Genomic DNA, 15,357 nt, shown 5'->3' on the forward strand with positions numbered 1-15,357 from the left:
TACCTAGCTCTCTTCTTCAGTGGACAGTACCAGGAACTCTGTCTTGGGAAACAGAAGCAATTAAATTTCCCTACCAGGAGGAGCGTGCAAATAAAGGAAATGGGGAAGCAGTGTTTTTGCCAGGGAGCAGTCAGAAAAGTAGACTCGTGAGTGATGTGAAATATTGGGGAAAGCACCAGGTTCAGATTTCTCTTTCCCCTGAGCTCCTGTATCCTCTATTTGAGTGGCACAGAAGGCAGGTAATATAGTAAACCAAGCCCTTGGTTGGTTAAGAAAAGATCCAGGTCTTGCCTCTGTAATGGCCCCAACCCTTCCATGTAGTGAGAACCTGGGCCAGCCACCCAATTCTCTGTGACTCGAATATCTCAGCTGTAAAATAAAGGAGGCATAGAAGGTAACAGCTAAGGTCCCTGTCCCCTCAGCAATCTCTTGATTCTGAGTCTGGTGGGAATTAAGTGTCAGAATCCTCCAAGTGCATAATTCTAGTAGTTTGGGGACGTGTGGGTGGCTCAGCGGTTGAGCGTCTGCCTTTGGCTCAGGGTCTGATCCCAGATTCCCGGCATCGAGTCCTGCATCAGGCTCCTTGCATGAAGCCTGCTTCTCCTCCCTCTGCCTGTGTCTCTGCTTCTCTGTCTCTCATGAATAAATAAATAAATAAAATCTATAATAATGATAATAATTATTATTGTAAAAATTATCTTTACTATTATTATCATTATTATTCTAGTGGTACATTCTGGGTGGCCATCAGTCTGACCAGGAGATACCAACTGAAAGCAGATCTGCCTTCCCCCAGGTACTAATGGAGGTCATCCTCTCTTGCATGGCTCATTAGCCATTAGAAAAACAGATACAGGGCAGCCCTGGTGGCGCAGCGGTTTGGCGCCGCCTGCAGCCTGGGGTGTGATCCTGGAGACCTAGGATCGAGTCCCACGTCGGGCTCCCTGCATGGAGCCTGCTTCTCCCTCTGCCTGTGTCTCTGCCTCTCTCTCTGTGTGTGTCTCTATGAATAAATAAATAAAATCTTTAAAAAAAAAAAGAGAGAGAAAAGAAAGAAAAGAAAAAGAAAAAAGAAAGAAAGAAAGAAAGAAAAAGAAAAGAAGAAAGAAAGAAAGAAAGATACACGTGTAGAATAGAAACGTGTGCAATCTTTCCCAAAGGGAAAGAATTAGTTCAGGGATTGTTCTGAGTAGATCTAAAGAGATGAAATACTTATTTAATTTAGTGTAAGTGCTCATATTCAATAAAAAATCATAGATTCAGGGATCCCTGGGTGGCTCAGCAGTTTAGCACCTGCTTTGGGCCCAGGGCATGATCCTGGAGTCCCGGGATCAAGTCCTGCGTCAGGCTCCCTGTATGGAGCCTGCTTCTCCCTCTGCCTGTGTCTCTGCCTCTTTCCCTCTCTCTGTGTGTGTCTCTCATGAATAAATAAATAAATCTAAAAAAAAAAAAAAAAAGATTATAGATTTGTAGAGATACTTGAAAATTTTTGTCAGCTGAGTTCCAAGCAACCACTGAGCCCTGCTTCTTGCTCCTCCCTGGCCTCAGTGTGACATCTTTTAGAACATACTCCCAGGAAAGCAGGATAGTACTGCCCTCTGAGCTCATGGTGCTATAACTTGGAAGAGCTGAAAATCAGTCTTTTCAGTTTTAGCTTTCTGGAAATCACAAGTAGATCCGTATCTCAAGCCGCTCACTTACTCCTGTGAGAGTGTATAGTAATGGCTTGCTCTTCTCCTTCCACAGGCTTTGTGGACATGTGTGTGCAGCATATCCCCTCTCCAAAGGTGGGCGCCAAGCCCAAGATTGAGCATACCTACACTGGTGGTGTAGATTCCGATCTCGGCGAGGCCATGAGCGACTGTGACCCTGACGTAAGGGAAAGCCCACCATTTCTCTTGATTTTTGTCCCCTCCTGTATGAGTCCCCTGTTTTCTGGTCATAAGAATAATGCCGTCTTTCCATCCTTGCTTTTCACTCACTCCCCATGAGCAAAGTCAAACAGACCTGAATTCAAAGCCTGGTGTTACCACTTCTAGTGGTATGATTTGGGGAACATTATTTAATCTTTCTAAGAGTCGTGGTCTATAAAATGAGGATTAAAATATGTATGTGGTTGTTATAAGAATTGAATGAGATAGGGAAAGTATTATAGTTGTTCAGCATGGTACCTGAACTAGTAAAGATTCAACAAGTGTAGCTGACCTCGTCAGTCTTGGGCTTTAAAAAACATCTTTCCCAGGAGTACCTGACTGGCTCCATCAGTAGAGCATGATCTCTGAGTCATGAGTTCAAGTCCCACATTGAGCGTTCAGCTTACTTAAAAAATAAAAGTCTTTCCCAGTCATTCCTTAGTCAGTCTAGTTTCTCAGCATAAACATACAACCAGTTGAAAATTGTGAGTTATGTCTTCAGAGGGAATGTGGGGCAAGCATGTCTTATAACCTTGTATTGTAATGCAGTGCCAGTCTGGCATTCTAAACCTGCTTTTCTTCGCCATTACCCACATCTCCCTAGAGAACAGGAAAAGAGGTTTTTTTTTACTATGCCTGTGACATCTATATACTAAGCAGGGGGTAGGACATGGCTTGGAATTTCCCAGGAGATTGACGCATCTTCCTCTTGGTCTGGGCTCTTCACAGAGCCCATGTCATTGCTGTCAAGGGAGGTGGAGACCATGGCATTTACCCTGGGAATATGTGTGGTTGAGCCTGTGCTCTGTCCCCACCTCCAGGGTCCTCTGATGTGCCACACTACCAAGATGTACAGCACAGATGATGGAGTCCAGTTTCATGCCTTTGGCAGGGTGCTGAGTGGCACCATCCACGCTGGGCAGCCCGTGAAGGTCCTGGGGGAGAACTACACCCTGGAAGATGAGGAGGACTCCCAGATATGCACTGTGGGCCGTCTTTGGATCTCCGTAGCCAGGTAATGCCAACCATCACCTGTAGAGGTATGCCTTGGCCTTATTACTGGAGCTGCCACAGGAGCTGGGAGAAGTGGTCCTCCCTGGAAGCACAGCAGCTTCATGGCCCCCCTACAGCAGGAGATCAGCCCATTCTCCCTCACATCTGTTGACTTCTACTTCTTACTACCCAGAGTTGCTAGGGCCAAAAGGCAACTACTATTGGGATAATGCCAAGAGCCTTGCCTTCACATTTTGAAGGCTTGTATAAACTTTGTAGCAGGATTTCTATTTTTACTCTTAATCCTTTTCCTCTTCTGTGTTCCTAAGTCATAACCTTTGTGTTTCTTCCCAAACGAAATTGTCTCCCAGCCTCCACTGACTTCTTTGACCAAGATAGAAGATTTTGCTGGATCCCTTGTAGCTTCCCCATCTGCAGAATCAGACTTAGCTTGAACCTCTGGGCTGCTCATGAGTTCATAAGTTTGGCTTCTCAGCCAGCAAGCAGAGTGCAGGAAGTTGTGTTCCTGATGTTGCCTGCAGCACCTGGCCCCCAGCCCCTTCCCCCACTCCAGATTCACCCGTTCCCTAGAAGGCAGAAGATTGATGAGCTAGGACAGTCACAGTATTTTCTGTGATGCTTTTGGCATCTCCTTACATTCTACCCCTTGGGCGCAGTGCCTTGCTTACCACTAGTATCCAACTGGAATTCAGTTTTCCTCTTTGTCCTCTTACAATACCATGTGTTTTTCTGTCATGGGCTAATTAATTAATTTGTATCTCCAGTTGGCCCTTGAATAACACTGGTTTGAACTACATGGGTCCATTTTAATATGTTTGTGAGGTGTTTTTTTTTTTTTTTTCAATAAATACACTATAGTTCTATAAACGTATTTTCTTTATCTTATTATTTACTTAGTATTTTCTCCTTTTAGCTTTCTTTATTGTAAGTATAGAGGGCGCCTGAGTGGCTCAGTTGGTTGAGTGTCTGCCTTTGGTTCAGGTCGTGATCTTGGGGTCCTGGGATGGAGCCCCGCATCGCTTCTTCCTCTCCCTACCCCCTGCTCGTGTACTTTCTTGCTAAATTTCTCTCTTCAAAAAAAAAAAAAAAAAAAGAATTACAGTATAGAATACATATAACACACAGTATGTGTTGATTGTCTGTTATCAGTAAGACTTCCAGCCAACAAGAGACTGTTAGTAGTTAAGTTTTGGGAGGAGTCAGGACATACACATGGAGTTTCAACTGCATGGGGGATCAGCACCCCTAACCTCAGTGTTGTTCAAGGGTCGCCTGTCCACATATATGAGGCTGTATGATTGTTTATGGTATCCTTCCCGTCCTGGAATGTGTCTGTTTGGCTCACCCCTGCTCCTGACTCAGTGCTTTGCTCTCTTCGTTTTGCTTATCTGTTGCTCCAGGTACCACATTGAGGTGAACCGTGTTCCTGCTGGCAACTGGGTTCTGATTGAAGGTGTTGATCAACCAATTGTAAAGACAGCAACTATAACTGAACCCCGGGGCAATGAGGAGGTAGAGTTTTTAAAAAGGCAACGGGATTAGTTTATTAAGCTAGGATGTCACATAGAGCCACACCACACATGAGCAACCAGTAGCAGAACTATCAGGGTACTAACCCAGTCATGGCCACTTCCTGGTTCCATACCTCAGCATGAGCTCAGTGTTCTAGATCCGACTCTGCTCTCTTCTCCCTATACTCTCCCTGGATGCTAGGAATTGGGAGGGGTGGGCCTTTTATCTTTCCCTCTCTCTTTGTTCTGCCAAAATGCATGGGAATAAATGGCTCTTCAGGCTGCCTCTAAGCAGCACTATGGCTCCTGGTTGGTGAATGGTCTGCTCTGACCTCTGCACCTTTGGTGCCTACTCAGGCCAGGTGCCCTCACTCTTTTGCATTTTGAATATCAGGCTCAGATTTTCCGGCCCTTGAAATTCAACACCACATCTGTTATCAAGATTGCTGTGGAACCAGTCAATCCCTCAGAGCTGCCCAAGATGCTGGATGGTCTGCGCAAGGTCAACAAGAGCTATCCATCCCTCACCACAAAGGTATGCACAGGACCTGCAGGAGCTACCAAACCCCAGGGCCTGTGGGTCTGTGCTGCCCACTGCTTCGTGTCCACCAGGTGTCTCTGATCTGCTGCTTCTGACAGCCTATGTCAGGAGCAGGTATTCCTGTCTAGTACTATCATTTGAAAGCAGGATATGTTTGGGGGGATGGGGCACAGTGAAAGTACACATGGATGTGTTCATATTCCCTAGTATCTTTCAATGTGAAAGAGATGTGTTTTGGAGAATACACTTCGAATTGATTTCCCAGAAATTATAGAGGGAAAAGTGAATCATTCTGATCCTTCTACATTCTTGAGCCATCTAGCATACTTTTCAGAGTAGTCGGCCTGGGCTAAAGGGTCAACTACATCCATAGACATAGGGCAGGGTGTTCCCTGAGGAGTTGTGACGGGAATAAATTGGTGACCTTATGCCTAGTAGCACTATTCTGAATGGTCTACGTGTCTTGAGGTTTAACTCATAAGTCCCTGCTCCCCATTGATCCTTCTTGAATAAGCTAGAACTGATGTTGAGCAGTGGCTTTCTGATAGTGCATTCGGGCACCGCCTCCTCGGCCCTAGCGTTGATTCTGTTGCTAGTTGTTGCTGGCACAGAGGTCAAGGCCATGACCACCAGGGCTGTTGCATTTCAGGTGGAAGAGTCTGGGGAGCACGTGATTCTGGGTACTGGGGAACTCTACCTAGACTGTGTAATGCACGATTTGCGGAAGATGTACTCAGAGATCGACATCAAGGTAAATCAGTGTTTTCCTTTCTTGAGCTCCTGCCTGGCCAGGAGCTTGACACTCAGCTCCAGACTGATTTTATGAGCAACCAAACCTTTGATTCCCTTGGAAGACCTGAGGGAAGAGGGGGGCACTAGGGGAGGAGACATGTTTGGGAAAAACATGACCTGTTGCTCCCTATATGGGAAGGTGTTTGAGATCTGGTTTGCCCCTTTCTGCAGAGTTATTCTTAATGTCAAACGTTTCAAGTCAGGGCTCCCAAGCCGAAGTGATTCTTAGTCTTTTGTTAAGAAAACAGTTACATAGTTAACCCATCTCTGGTGATTAGGGCTCAGTGGATGTTTCAGGACGTGAGTACTGGCTCTCGAGCCATGATGTGGCCTCTCAGTTAAAGTGTGCTTTGCATGACTCCTGTCTCCTAATTGGTACACATATCTTCTCCTAGCCCCCATGGAAGTGGGAGTGAGTGCTCTCACATAACTGTCTTAGACACTCCTTCTGATGTGCGGGGGACCAGTGCTCTCTGAGATACTGAGCTCCCCAGTAGTGGACCACGTGGGAGCTTCGGGGAGGAGCTGTGCTACCCAGAGCCAGGGGTTAAGAATGGAACAGGGGTCTGCCGGGCAGGCCCTACTGCCAGCTGCAGCAGAGCCATGGGAGGTATTCAGTGAATGGCAGTGGGATGGCTGAACGGATTTTGAAAGAGACCTTCGGGGACTATCATTTAGGGCCAGGTTCGACTCGCACTTTGTTTTGACTGAGGAACATAAACTCCATACTCTGCTGCGTTTCTTCAGGCTTCTTAGCACTGGCACAGACTCTTAGCCCACTATTGTACTTGCTGCTGTTGCCGATAAGAGCGGAGAGTTGTTGCAGAGGTAGTGCTAAGGGGAACTCAGGATTCCCGTTGTCAGAAGATTGTCCTTCCGACAAATTTAGACTTTGCCTGACAATTTATTCCATTTCGCAGGTGGCTGACCCTGTTGTCACATTTTGTGAGACGGTGGTGGAAACATCTTCCCTCAAGTGCTTTGCTGAAACGCCCAATAAAAAGTGAGCTGTGGGGTCCAAGTGACCCTGGGACTGACGGGACACTCTCCTCCCCACCCCAATCCACCCTGTTCACAAGTGCTTTAGAAATAGAGAGCTTCTAAATCTTGGGATGGAATCTTAGGATGCTTGAGTTTTATGCCAGCGCTCTCATCTTTTAGGCCTGTAGATGTGATGCTGTGGATTCTTTGCCAAAGGTACCCTAAAGATGAGTGTCCTAATTGCCACTTGTTTCTGTATAATATAATCATCTTAAATTTGCCTTAGCAGCTCCACTGGCTTTTTTTGTTTTGTTTCATTTTTTTAGATTTTATTTATTTACTCATGAGAGAGAGAGAGAGAGAGGTAGAGAGAGAGAGAGAGAGAGGTAGAGGGAGGAGCAGGCTCCATGCAGGGAACCCGACATGGGACTCGATCCCGGGTCTCCAGAATCACACCCCGCGCTGAAGACGGCGCTAAACCGCTGGGCCGCTGGGGCTGCCCAGCTCCACTTTTTTTATTGTTTGTTGTTTTTTGTTTTTTAAGATTCTATTTTTAAATAATCTCTGCACCAAACATGGGGCTCTAATTCATGACCCTAAGATGAGAGCTGCATGCTCCACTGACTAAGCCAGCCAGGCATCCCCAGACCTCACTTTTTTAAAGAGTGATAGATTCGAATGAAAGAAGACAGAAGATGAACCATTTTTGCTCTTCTCTGGCCCTCTCACTTTTACTGATAACACTGGTTTGTCAGCCTTTTTTTAGGAATGCCCCTTCTGCCAGTCCTGCTGATCCTCATCATTACCCATTTCCTTTCTGACTAGAAACAAGATTACCATGATTGCAGAGCCTCTTGAGAAGGGCCTTGCCGAGGACATAGAGAACGAGGTGGTCCAGATCACGTGGAACAGGTGAGAGAATGTGGCCCTGGTTCCAAAGCTGAAAGGGGTTGAGGCACCAGGTGCCTGGGTGGCTCAGTTGGTTAAGCATCTCTTTTTGGCTCGGGTCATGATGGTCCTGGGATCAGGTTTCATATCGGCTCTCTGCTCAGTGAGGAGTCTGCTGCTCCCTCCGCCCTTTCCCTCCCCCCACCCCCTGCTTGTGCTCTGGAGCACGTGCACATGCTTTCTTGTGTGCACTCATGCTCTTACTTACTCGCTCTCTCTCACATGCGCAAAAAATAAAATCTTTAAAACAAAAAAAGACCAGCTGCCATAGCCTACTTGTTGAGTCTCATACCACCTGTCCTAGGAAGCAAACTGTCCTCCCGGAAGGCAGAATCTGTGACCCCAGCAGGTAATAATCGCAGAGCTGCAGGATACCTCCATTTTCTCCTCCTTCCCCCAGGAAGAAATTGGGAGAATTCTTCCAGACCAAGTACGATTGGGATCTGCTGGCTGCACGTTCCATCTGGGCTTTCGGCCCTGATGCCACTGGCCCCAACATCTTGGTAGATGATACCCTGCCCTCTGAGGTACAGCAGAACTGGCGGGAGCCAATGTGGGGTGCTTTCTTTGCTATTGAGTGGAGGAAACTACAAAGTGTACTTCTTTCCCCAAAAGTATGTTGTGGCTTATCGTGAATCTTCTTACCAGTATATCTACCTTCTCGTCCCTCTAAATTCTGGTTGTTGCCATGGTCAGTGTGCTCACACATGCCCTCATGTTCTGTGCAGGTGGACAAGGCTCTTCTCGGCTCAGTGAAGGACAGCATTGTTCAAGGTTTCCAGTGGGGAACCAGGGAGGGGCCCCTCTGTGATGAGTGTAAGTCCCCCCAGTGCCTCTGTGTCCTCAGCTACAGTCTTCTAGGCTCCTTGTGCCTGGGCATATGAGGTGGAATAGGCTCACCTGTGGGCCCTGGCAGGAGAGGCAGCTCAGAGCACACAAGGCTAGCCTGTGTCCTGGGGCAGCCTCCTCTCTTCTCTCTCCTCTCTCCCTGTCCTATTACTATTGCTTGGGACATCCTGGATATACAGTTATTTCTAGGCTGACATTTGCTCTTCAGTCCTGAGAAGAAATGTGTTTGAAGAGAAGTATCAGGAGGAAGATGTATTGGAATAGTTTATAGACCAGGATTGGATTTAGTGGGAAGAAATGTGCAATTCCTTGAATTTATTCTCTATCCAGAAATAATTAAATACCTGCAGAAAATGCACATAAACTAGGAAAGCTTTATGATGTCTGGGCATGACCTGAAACGAACACAAAGAATGTGTGCTTAACTTCTGTCCTCTGCTTTAGGCCATGGTATCCTAACAAAACACCCATCTGCAGGATGATTTTGTGCCATAGCTTTTGTGGCCTCAAGATAGCTCCCATGCTGCTAGAGGCTCTTTGCTGCTCTGCCCTTGGGCCCTTGACACCTCAATTGCTCCTCACTCAGCAGTTTCCCCATCTCTGTTTCAGTGATTCGAAATGTCAAGTTTAAGATCCTGGATGCAGTGGTTGCCCAAGAGCCCCTGCACCGGGGTGGGGGCCAAATCATCCCCACAGCAAGGAGAGTCGTCTATTCTGCCTTCCTCATGGTGAGTGGGTAGGGCCAGCCTGCTCCAGGAGGGCATTAAGTGCAGGTCCAGGAGGTCCAGGCTTTGGGGGCATCAAGACTACAGTCCCTCCAGCCTTTTCTTTACCCAGGTCCTCAGTCGTCAGCCTTCCCCAAGCTGAGGAAACCTTTCATCTTGCCCCACTGCAGGCCACTCCTCGTCTGATGGAGCCATACTACTTTGTAGAGGTCCAAGCCCCTGCAGATTGTGTCTCTGCTGTGTACACCGTCCTGGCCAGGCGCAGGTGAGCCACCAGCATGGCACGTCAGGGAGGGTGCAGAGAGCAGGAGCCCAGCAAGAGGTAACTGGGTTCCTGTGTGGAAGGAGATGAGCCTCCTACACTGTATTTGCTCCTTAAAACCTAGTGAGCTAGTTTTTCAGAGGAAGTAGGAAAGATTTGAGGCAATCCCCAGCTTCACTGCAGACAAAAATTTGAGGTTTCCTTCTTGGGCCCTTTCTCCTTAGCCCCTGGGGAAAGTACTGAAGTGTGTCAGTGGGGGGAATGTCTATAGGACCTTGTCCCATCAGAGTTTCCACTCTTGCCTAGCAGTCACTGCCCCTTTGACTGCCACAGGAAATGATACTGAGGGCCCCAAGCCTTTTCCACCCACTATAGCATGATTGTGCTTATTCTTTCTTTGGTGGTCACTCTGTGTTGTGGTACATTTGGGGCCAGATTCTTTTCTCTGCTTTGGGTCTCTGTAGGACAAGGGACTCAGGTTTTGTTTTGTTTTTTTGTCGCAGGGGGCATGTGACTCAGGATGCACCCATCCCAGGCTCCCCTCTCTACACAATCAAAGCTTTCATCCCCGCCATTGACTCTTTTGGCTTTGAGACTGATCTACGGACTCACACCCAAGGGCAGGCCTTTTCGTTATCTGTCTTCCACCATTGGCAGGTGAGAAAATGGTGCAGACTGGCCAAGGTGGCCTCCCACCTGTTCAAGGCCAGCCCCCACTGATCTGTTCCCCTTCCAAGCCCCAAGTGAGATTTCTAGCATCCTAGAGAAGAGCCCTAGACCATCGATAACCACTTTACTTTTTAGATTGTACCTGGTGATCCTCTGGACAAGAGCATTGTCATTCGCCCCCTGGAGCCACAGCCTGCTCCTCACCTGGCCCGGGAATTCATGATCAAAACCCGTCGCAGGAAGGTATGCATCCTTGAGGCCCATGGCCAACCTTCAATCCTAGGGCTCTTGGCAGGAGTTGGATCTCTCTTCATTTCTAACTTTGGGACCTTTCTCCCAAAGACTGAAAGAACTGTTCACTACACCATGCAGAGAGGTGCAAACTTTACAGGCCTCGGGTCACTGGCCTTCTGGGACCAGTCTGGCTGGGAAGGGAGCACCTTCTCCTCCCCAGTGGCAATTCCTGAATAGCTGGGCAAAAGTTCCATCTCCCACCATCCTCCCCCTCCAGCACAGGTCTTGGGCAGTCTCCAGCTCTGGTGGCCACCACATAGGGCTCTTTCTTGCATCTGCCCCCATTCTGCAGGGCCTGAGTGAGGATGTAAGCATCAGCAAGTTCTTCGATGATCCCATGTTGCTGGAGCTCGCCAAGCAGGATGTTGTACTCAATTACCCCATGTGAGTGCTGGGACTCCTGGCAGCCCCTGCTCCCTGCAGCAGGCTGTATCCTGGACTTAAAGCTGGGACCTGGTGTGACCCAGACTCCCATGTTGTCAGCGAGCGTCTGAGAGCTGCTATGGCCATTTTTAACAACCCCAAGCCCTCCGACCCAGAGTCCCAGCAAGGGAGGAATATTTGGCCTCCTGATTCCTCTGCGGCCTCTGCCTGGCTCCATTCCCAGGGAACAGAGTGGAGCTTGGGCTCAGAAGAAGGGGACGAAGTGTTTAACCCCAAGGGGCCCTGTCTTCAGGATTTACGTGGAATTTTTTTTTTTTTTTGTACAAGTTTGACCTTAGACATGGTTTTTAACTGAACAGAACATTCTGACCTCTGCCTTACTCTGTTCTTTTCATCCCCACCCCCACCCCACCCCCCTCATCCCTTCTCTCCAGCGTATTCTGGTCCTGACACTTGGGTTTTGAATATATGTCTCCTGTGTCTTTCCTCGCAGCTGTAGTCTTCCTGCCCGGGTCCCCAGGGCAGCAGTCTGTGGTGAGAGGGATGCCTGCCTCTTAATTCAGTGTTCCCATGAATGTTGAGGCCACTTTCTTGCCTCCACCTTTCCCCACCCATACCTGTCTTTCTGTTATGCTTTTTCTGGGTGGGACCTGGGATGGCTTGGGAGATGTTAGGCTTCTGGAACCAGAGGCCATTCCCATTGAACAATCTCCCTTGCCCTGGAGTTGAGGGAGCCAGAACTCTGATTTCTAGCCCTTTCTCTAATCCCTCCACCACCACCACACATACACCAGCCACTACCAGTACCTTCCTGTATCCCCATGTGAAGAAGAGACTTGGTTTTCCTCAAAACTGCTTTATTAGGAACATACCAGGGATTGATGGAAGAGGCTCTGGCTGCCCCAGGCCCTACAGGAATCCTACTTCTCCCCATCATCCTGTGCTGTTCGCTTGATATAGTCTCTGTACATCGTATACACAGCACCTGCAAGAAGGAGAAGGGAAAACATCCCATAACACAGAACCCTGCACGCATCCTCTGGCTCTCCTGGGACTGACTCCAGCCATTCCCCTGAGAGTCCAGCTGCCCTGCTCATCTTTCTGCTCGAGGTCTCAACAGCTGCTGCCAGCACCTGACCACATGGCCTAGGGAAAAACCCCCCCCTTGACCATTCACAAAGCCCTTCCACATAGATCACCTATCGGAGAAACCTCGCAGCAATCTGTGAGGTCAGCAAGCCAGGCTGCTTATCATCATGCTGTATACAGGGACACCGAGGCTCAGAGGAGGGATTTGTCCGCTGTCACCCAGCTAGTAAGTAGCTGTCTGCCTCTTGACCCAGAGAGGAAAAGAAAGTCAGCATGCGTTCTGCTGTGTGATTTTGCTCACCTCTAGGACAAACTCATGAAACCAACTGTACCATCCCCACTGGCCCTGGGACAGGAGGTAAAACAAGGGAACCCCGAAAATGGCTTGGCTTGAGGACTTCACCCAGGGCTTGCTGTGGAGCCGTCCGGAGGGGGCAGAGGCTGAAATCACGATCCCTTAACTGTCAGGACTCCCAGGCAGATTCTTCCTCATTAGCTGTCCCCTTCTCCTAGGGCCACCCACTCCCCAGCAGCCACTCACCTAGCATGACCGCACCCACAGCACAGGCCTGCGCTGCCACTCGGGTGTGAATCAGGTGTATGGACATCTTGGTGGAACCACGGGCCTTCAGCCGATAAATGCGGTAGACTGCCACTGCCAGGCAGCCACCTAAGCCTGTGGGCAGAGAACGTGACGGCTGGCCCTCAGTCACCAACCACACGGCTCCCCTGATGAGAGACCCCTCACCAGGCAGCTGGGCATCTAGACAAACCCCGACTTTCCTGCTGCTGTACATGGCAAGGGGCCGGCATCATCAGAATATCAAGTTGCTGCCCCCCTCCGGTGATCCCTGTACGTATGAATAGCCCATCCTGAGCCTCCTACCCCCATCATCTCTGTTGGCTCCCCCAACTACTTTCATACTCTCCCAAGGCCGTGAGGAAGGAAGCCCTGGGAGATCCCAAACTGCTCCTATCGTGATGCTGGTGCTAATGCCCCACCTGTCCCCACACCCCAGGTCTGCAGTTGGCCTCCACCTCCACCCACCCAGACTCCCTCATTTCATTGTCAGGCATGTCCCTTTCTCCCTTGGCACCTCTGCTGCTGGTTCACTCATCTCCTAGCTGTTGACTGCTTAGTGGGTATGACACTTGAGTTCTCTGCTTCATTTGAAAAGATGAGACCTTATCTCTGAGGGAAAGCCCCTCCTCACCTTCATTCCTTATTGTCCTACTCACCTATAGGCACCAGCGGAGACTCCCTGGTCTTCCTCAGGAACTTCTGAGACACACTGTCTTCACCCTCAGGTGGTACCCACCAGCCTTTGTTAGCAGACATGATCCTGGCCCCAGATGTTAGCAGCTGGGGCTCTGAGGCTTCAGCCCAGACCTAGAAGGAGGGACCCCACAATAAGAACTCCCGATTCTCCTCAGTCTGGGGGAGAAAGGAGGGAGTTGCCTGCTAAGACCCTCTCTTACCATGCCTCAACTCAGCCGCTACTTGAAAAGATGTCCCAAGTGCCTTGTCTCAGATGGCTGAACCACGAGTGCCATTTCTCCCATTTCTTCCTAACATTTGCCTCTTCCCCAGCTCATTCTGACTTCACTGGTTTTCCTGCTGCTGCCCCCCCCACACACACACCCTTCCATCTGTATCCCTGTGTGATCCTTGGATCAAGAAAAGCAGCTGGAAAAATCCACAGATGAGAGTGGGAGGAACAGGCCTTGAGCCCTGGGACCCCCACTGGCCTTGAATCTGTGACGGTGGTTCCTGAGGGAGCTACAGAACAGGATCTGGCCCCGGGGAACCAGAGCCATACCAGACAGTGTTCCAGCACTGGTTACTGAATCACCAGAGCCAAACATGAAAATGATTAGACATTGATTTGTGAATAATTTAGCATGGATTTTGGACATTAGTACTAACAGAACTAATTCTGATCCCTGAACTCCCGTTTTCATCTCTTGGCAGGTTCATTGCCATTGCCAAACCCTTACCTCTTTCCCAGGGTAGGTGATCCCTGTTGCTCTACTTGCTAACCCAGTAAACATCTTCTCTGACTACAAATTAGACAGACTCCCAGAGTCCTGGTCCACAGACCAGGGCTTCTGCCTGTGGGGTGCCGTCTAGGTCTAACCACGAGACAGACTCCCTGTGTGAGGTAACCTCTATTCCTAGTTGCTGCTTCTCTCCTGGAGAAGCAAGGACTGTCGGGCCCCACAGGTTCTCAGCATGCTGGTGCTTACCCTAGGAGATGGCTAGAAAGTAGAGTGCGAGCAGCCCAGCCAGGGCTCAGCATCTGCTGTTTTGAACTGGCCAGAAGCCGATGATGGAGCTGCCACTGTGGGGTCAGGGAAGCAAGCTTTAATGGGGACTTTGAAGTCAGGAATGGAGAGGGGAGGAGATAGGCCAGGGCATCAGTCTTAACCCCCCACTTGCTGAGTTCCAGGCCAGGGTTATAAGCACTGAAAAGTAATGAAAGATGAGATGGTGGGAGCCCTTAACTAGATTCAGTCTGTTTATTCCCATGGATGTAAGGGGCTGGATCAGACAGGGACCTGCTACAGAGAACTGAGCTGGGAATATAGAGGCTAGGAAGGGTAGGGATCCTGGGACCCCCCCCACCCAAGCTATACTGCTTCAAACACTCATGAACAATGTGGGATACAAATAAAACGCCCCCCCTCCCCCAAAAAGCCCCAGTTGTGGGAGGCAGGCCCTCTGGTCTGGGTCTCCATCCTTTCAAGGATGCTTTCAGGACCAAGGAGATTCATCCAGTTTGTAACCACTAGGATTTCCTCCATCTCCAGGGCTCCTTAAACTGACTCCAGGTAAGATGCTCACTCAGGACAGAGGTGACAACAGACCTATATTGTCTTTTTTTTTTTTTTTTTTTTTTTTTTTTTTTTTTTTGAGGTATTTACATTTCGGGCCTTTAAGTTGTTCTACATGATAATTAGCAGTTTGTTCATAGAATGGGAACTGAGCTTCTAAGAGGCTAACTTATGTTAACGGTGCACAGCTAGTAAATGACAGTGTCATGATCTGAATCTAGGTCTGAATGGCTCCAGAGTTTGTACTTCTATCCTGCTTCCCATAGGCTGGCCAAGCAAGAAAGAGGGTTTCTCTCTTTCTTCTTCAAGGCTGAAGTTTAGGAATGCTAATCAATTGTGGTACCCTGGATTCAGAAAAGAGGAGGAAAGAACCTTCTTGCCAATAAACAAGTGAAAAAAGATTGGAGTACACTATGGAGAGTCCTGTTCCATCCCAGGCCTTTGTTCATTCCCTGGATCCTCGGCCCCATGTGTCTGTCTAAAGGGGCTTTTCAGCACTGGAAGTCTGTCTAGCAGCTGATGTCTTTTTCTCTCCCCAGCACTCACTGCT

General features: G+C 48.9%; 2 protein-coding genes across 3 annotated transcripts in view; one reads left to right on the forward strand and one right to left on the reverse strand.

Annotated features, from left to right (window-relative positions):
- Nucleotides 1–11,375, forward strand: part of EFTUD2 (elongation factor Tu GTP binding domain containing 2) — a 45,486-nt gene extending 34,111 nt beyond the window's left edge. The window contains exons 15-28 of the mRNA XM_025986837.2: nucleotides 1,747–1,874; nucleotides 2,735–2,928; nucleotides 4,328–4,439; nucleotides 4,833–4,973; nucleotides 5,629–5,730; nucleotides 6,692–6,774; nucleotides 7,578–7,664; nucleotides 8,101–8,227; nucleotides 8,429–8,516; nucleotides 9,159–9,277; nucleotides 9,445–9,539; nucleotides 10,040–10,193; nucleotides 10,341–10,448; nucleotides 10,792–11,375. Coding sequence (XP_025842622.1) covers nucleotides 1,747–1,874; nucleotides 2,735–2,928; nucleotides 4,328–4,439; nucleotides 4,833–4,973; nucleotides 5,629–5,730; nucleotides 6,692–6,774; nucleotides 7,578–7,664; nucleotides 8,101–8,227; nucleotides 8,429–8,516; nucleotides 9,159–9,277; nucleotides 9,445–9,539; nucleotides 10,040–10,193; nucleotides 10,341–10,448; nucleotides 10,792–10,887 — 1,634 coding nt within the window. The 3' untranslated portion in view covers nucleotides 10,888–11,375. The remainder of the gene's footprint in view (nucleotides 1–1,746; nucleotides 1,875–2,734; nucleotides 2,929–4,327; nucleotides 4,440–4,832; nucleotides 4,974–5,628; nucleotides 5,731–6,691; nucleotides 6,775–7,577; nucleotides 7,665–8,100; nucleotides 8,228–8,428; nucleotides 8,517–9,158; nucleotides 9,278–9,444; nucleotides 9,540–10,039; nucleotides 10,194–10,340; nucleotides 10,449–10,791) is intronic.
- Nucleotides 11,376–11,723: 348 nt separating this feature from the next.
- HIGD1B (HIG1 hypoxia inducible domain family member 1B) lies at nucleotides 11,724–14,309 on the reverse strand. Of its 2 annotated transcripts, none has more exons than XM_025986839.2 (4): nucleotides 14,220–14,309; nucleotides 13,212–13,362; nucleotides 12,514–12,648; nucleotides 11,724–11,868 (listed from the first exon to the last, which is right to left on the reverse strand). In XM_025986839.2, exons 2-4 carry the CDS (start codon nucleotides 13,309–13,311, stop codon nucleotides 11,804–11,806), a joined length of 300 nt encoding a protein of 99 aa, XP_025842624.1. In that variant the 5' UTR covers nucleotides 13,312–13,362; nucleotides 14,220–14,309; the 3' UTR covers nucleotides 11,724–11,803. The 2 variants fall into 2 exon arrangements, with proteins under 2 accessions (XP_025842624.1, XP_025842623.1); XM_025986838.2 differs by lacking the exon at nucleotides 14,220–14,309 and adding an exon at nucleotides 13,452–13,637.
- Nucleotides 14,310–15,357: the final 1,048 nt, after the last annotated feature.

This window comes from Vulpes vulpes, chromosome 2 (assembly GCF_048418805.1).
Source record: "Vulpes vulpes isolate BD-2025 chromosome 2, VulVul3, whole genome shotgun sequence".
Lineage (NCBI taxonomy): Eukaryota > Metazoa > Chordata > Mammalia > Carnivora > Canidae > Vulpes > Vulpes vulpes.

Bases quoted from the DNA above. Each gene is read 5' to 3' on its own strand.
- HIGD1B (XM_025986838.2), bottom strand. The intron at 12,649-13,211 runs GTGAGTAGGACA...CTCTGCCCACAG, and splicing joins GTCTCCGCTGGTGCCTATAG to GCTTAGGTGGCTGCCTGGCA. The intron at 11,869-12,513 runs GTGAGTGGCTGC...TCCTTCTTGCAG, and splicing joins TGTGGGTGCGGTCATGCTAG to GTGCTGTGTATACGATGTAC.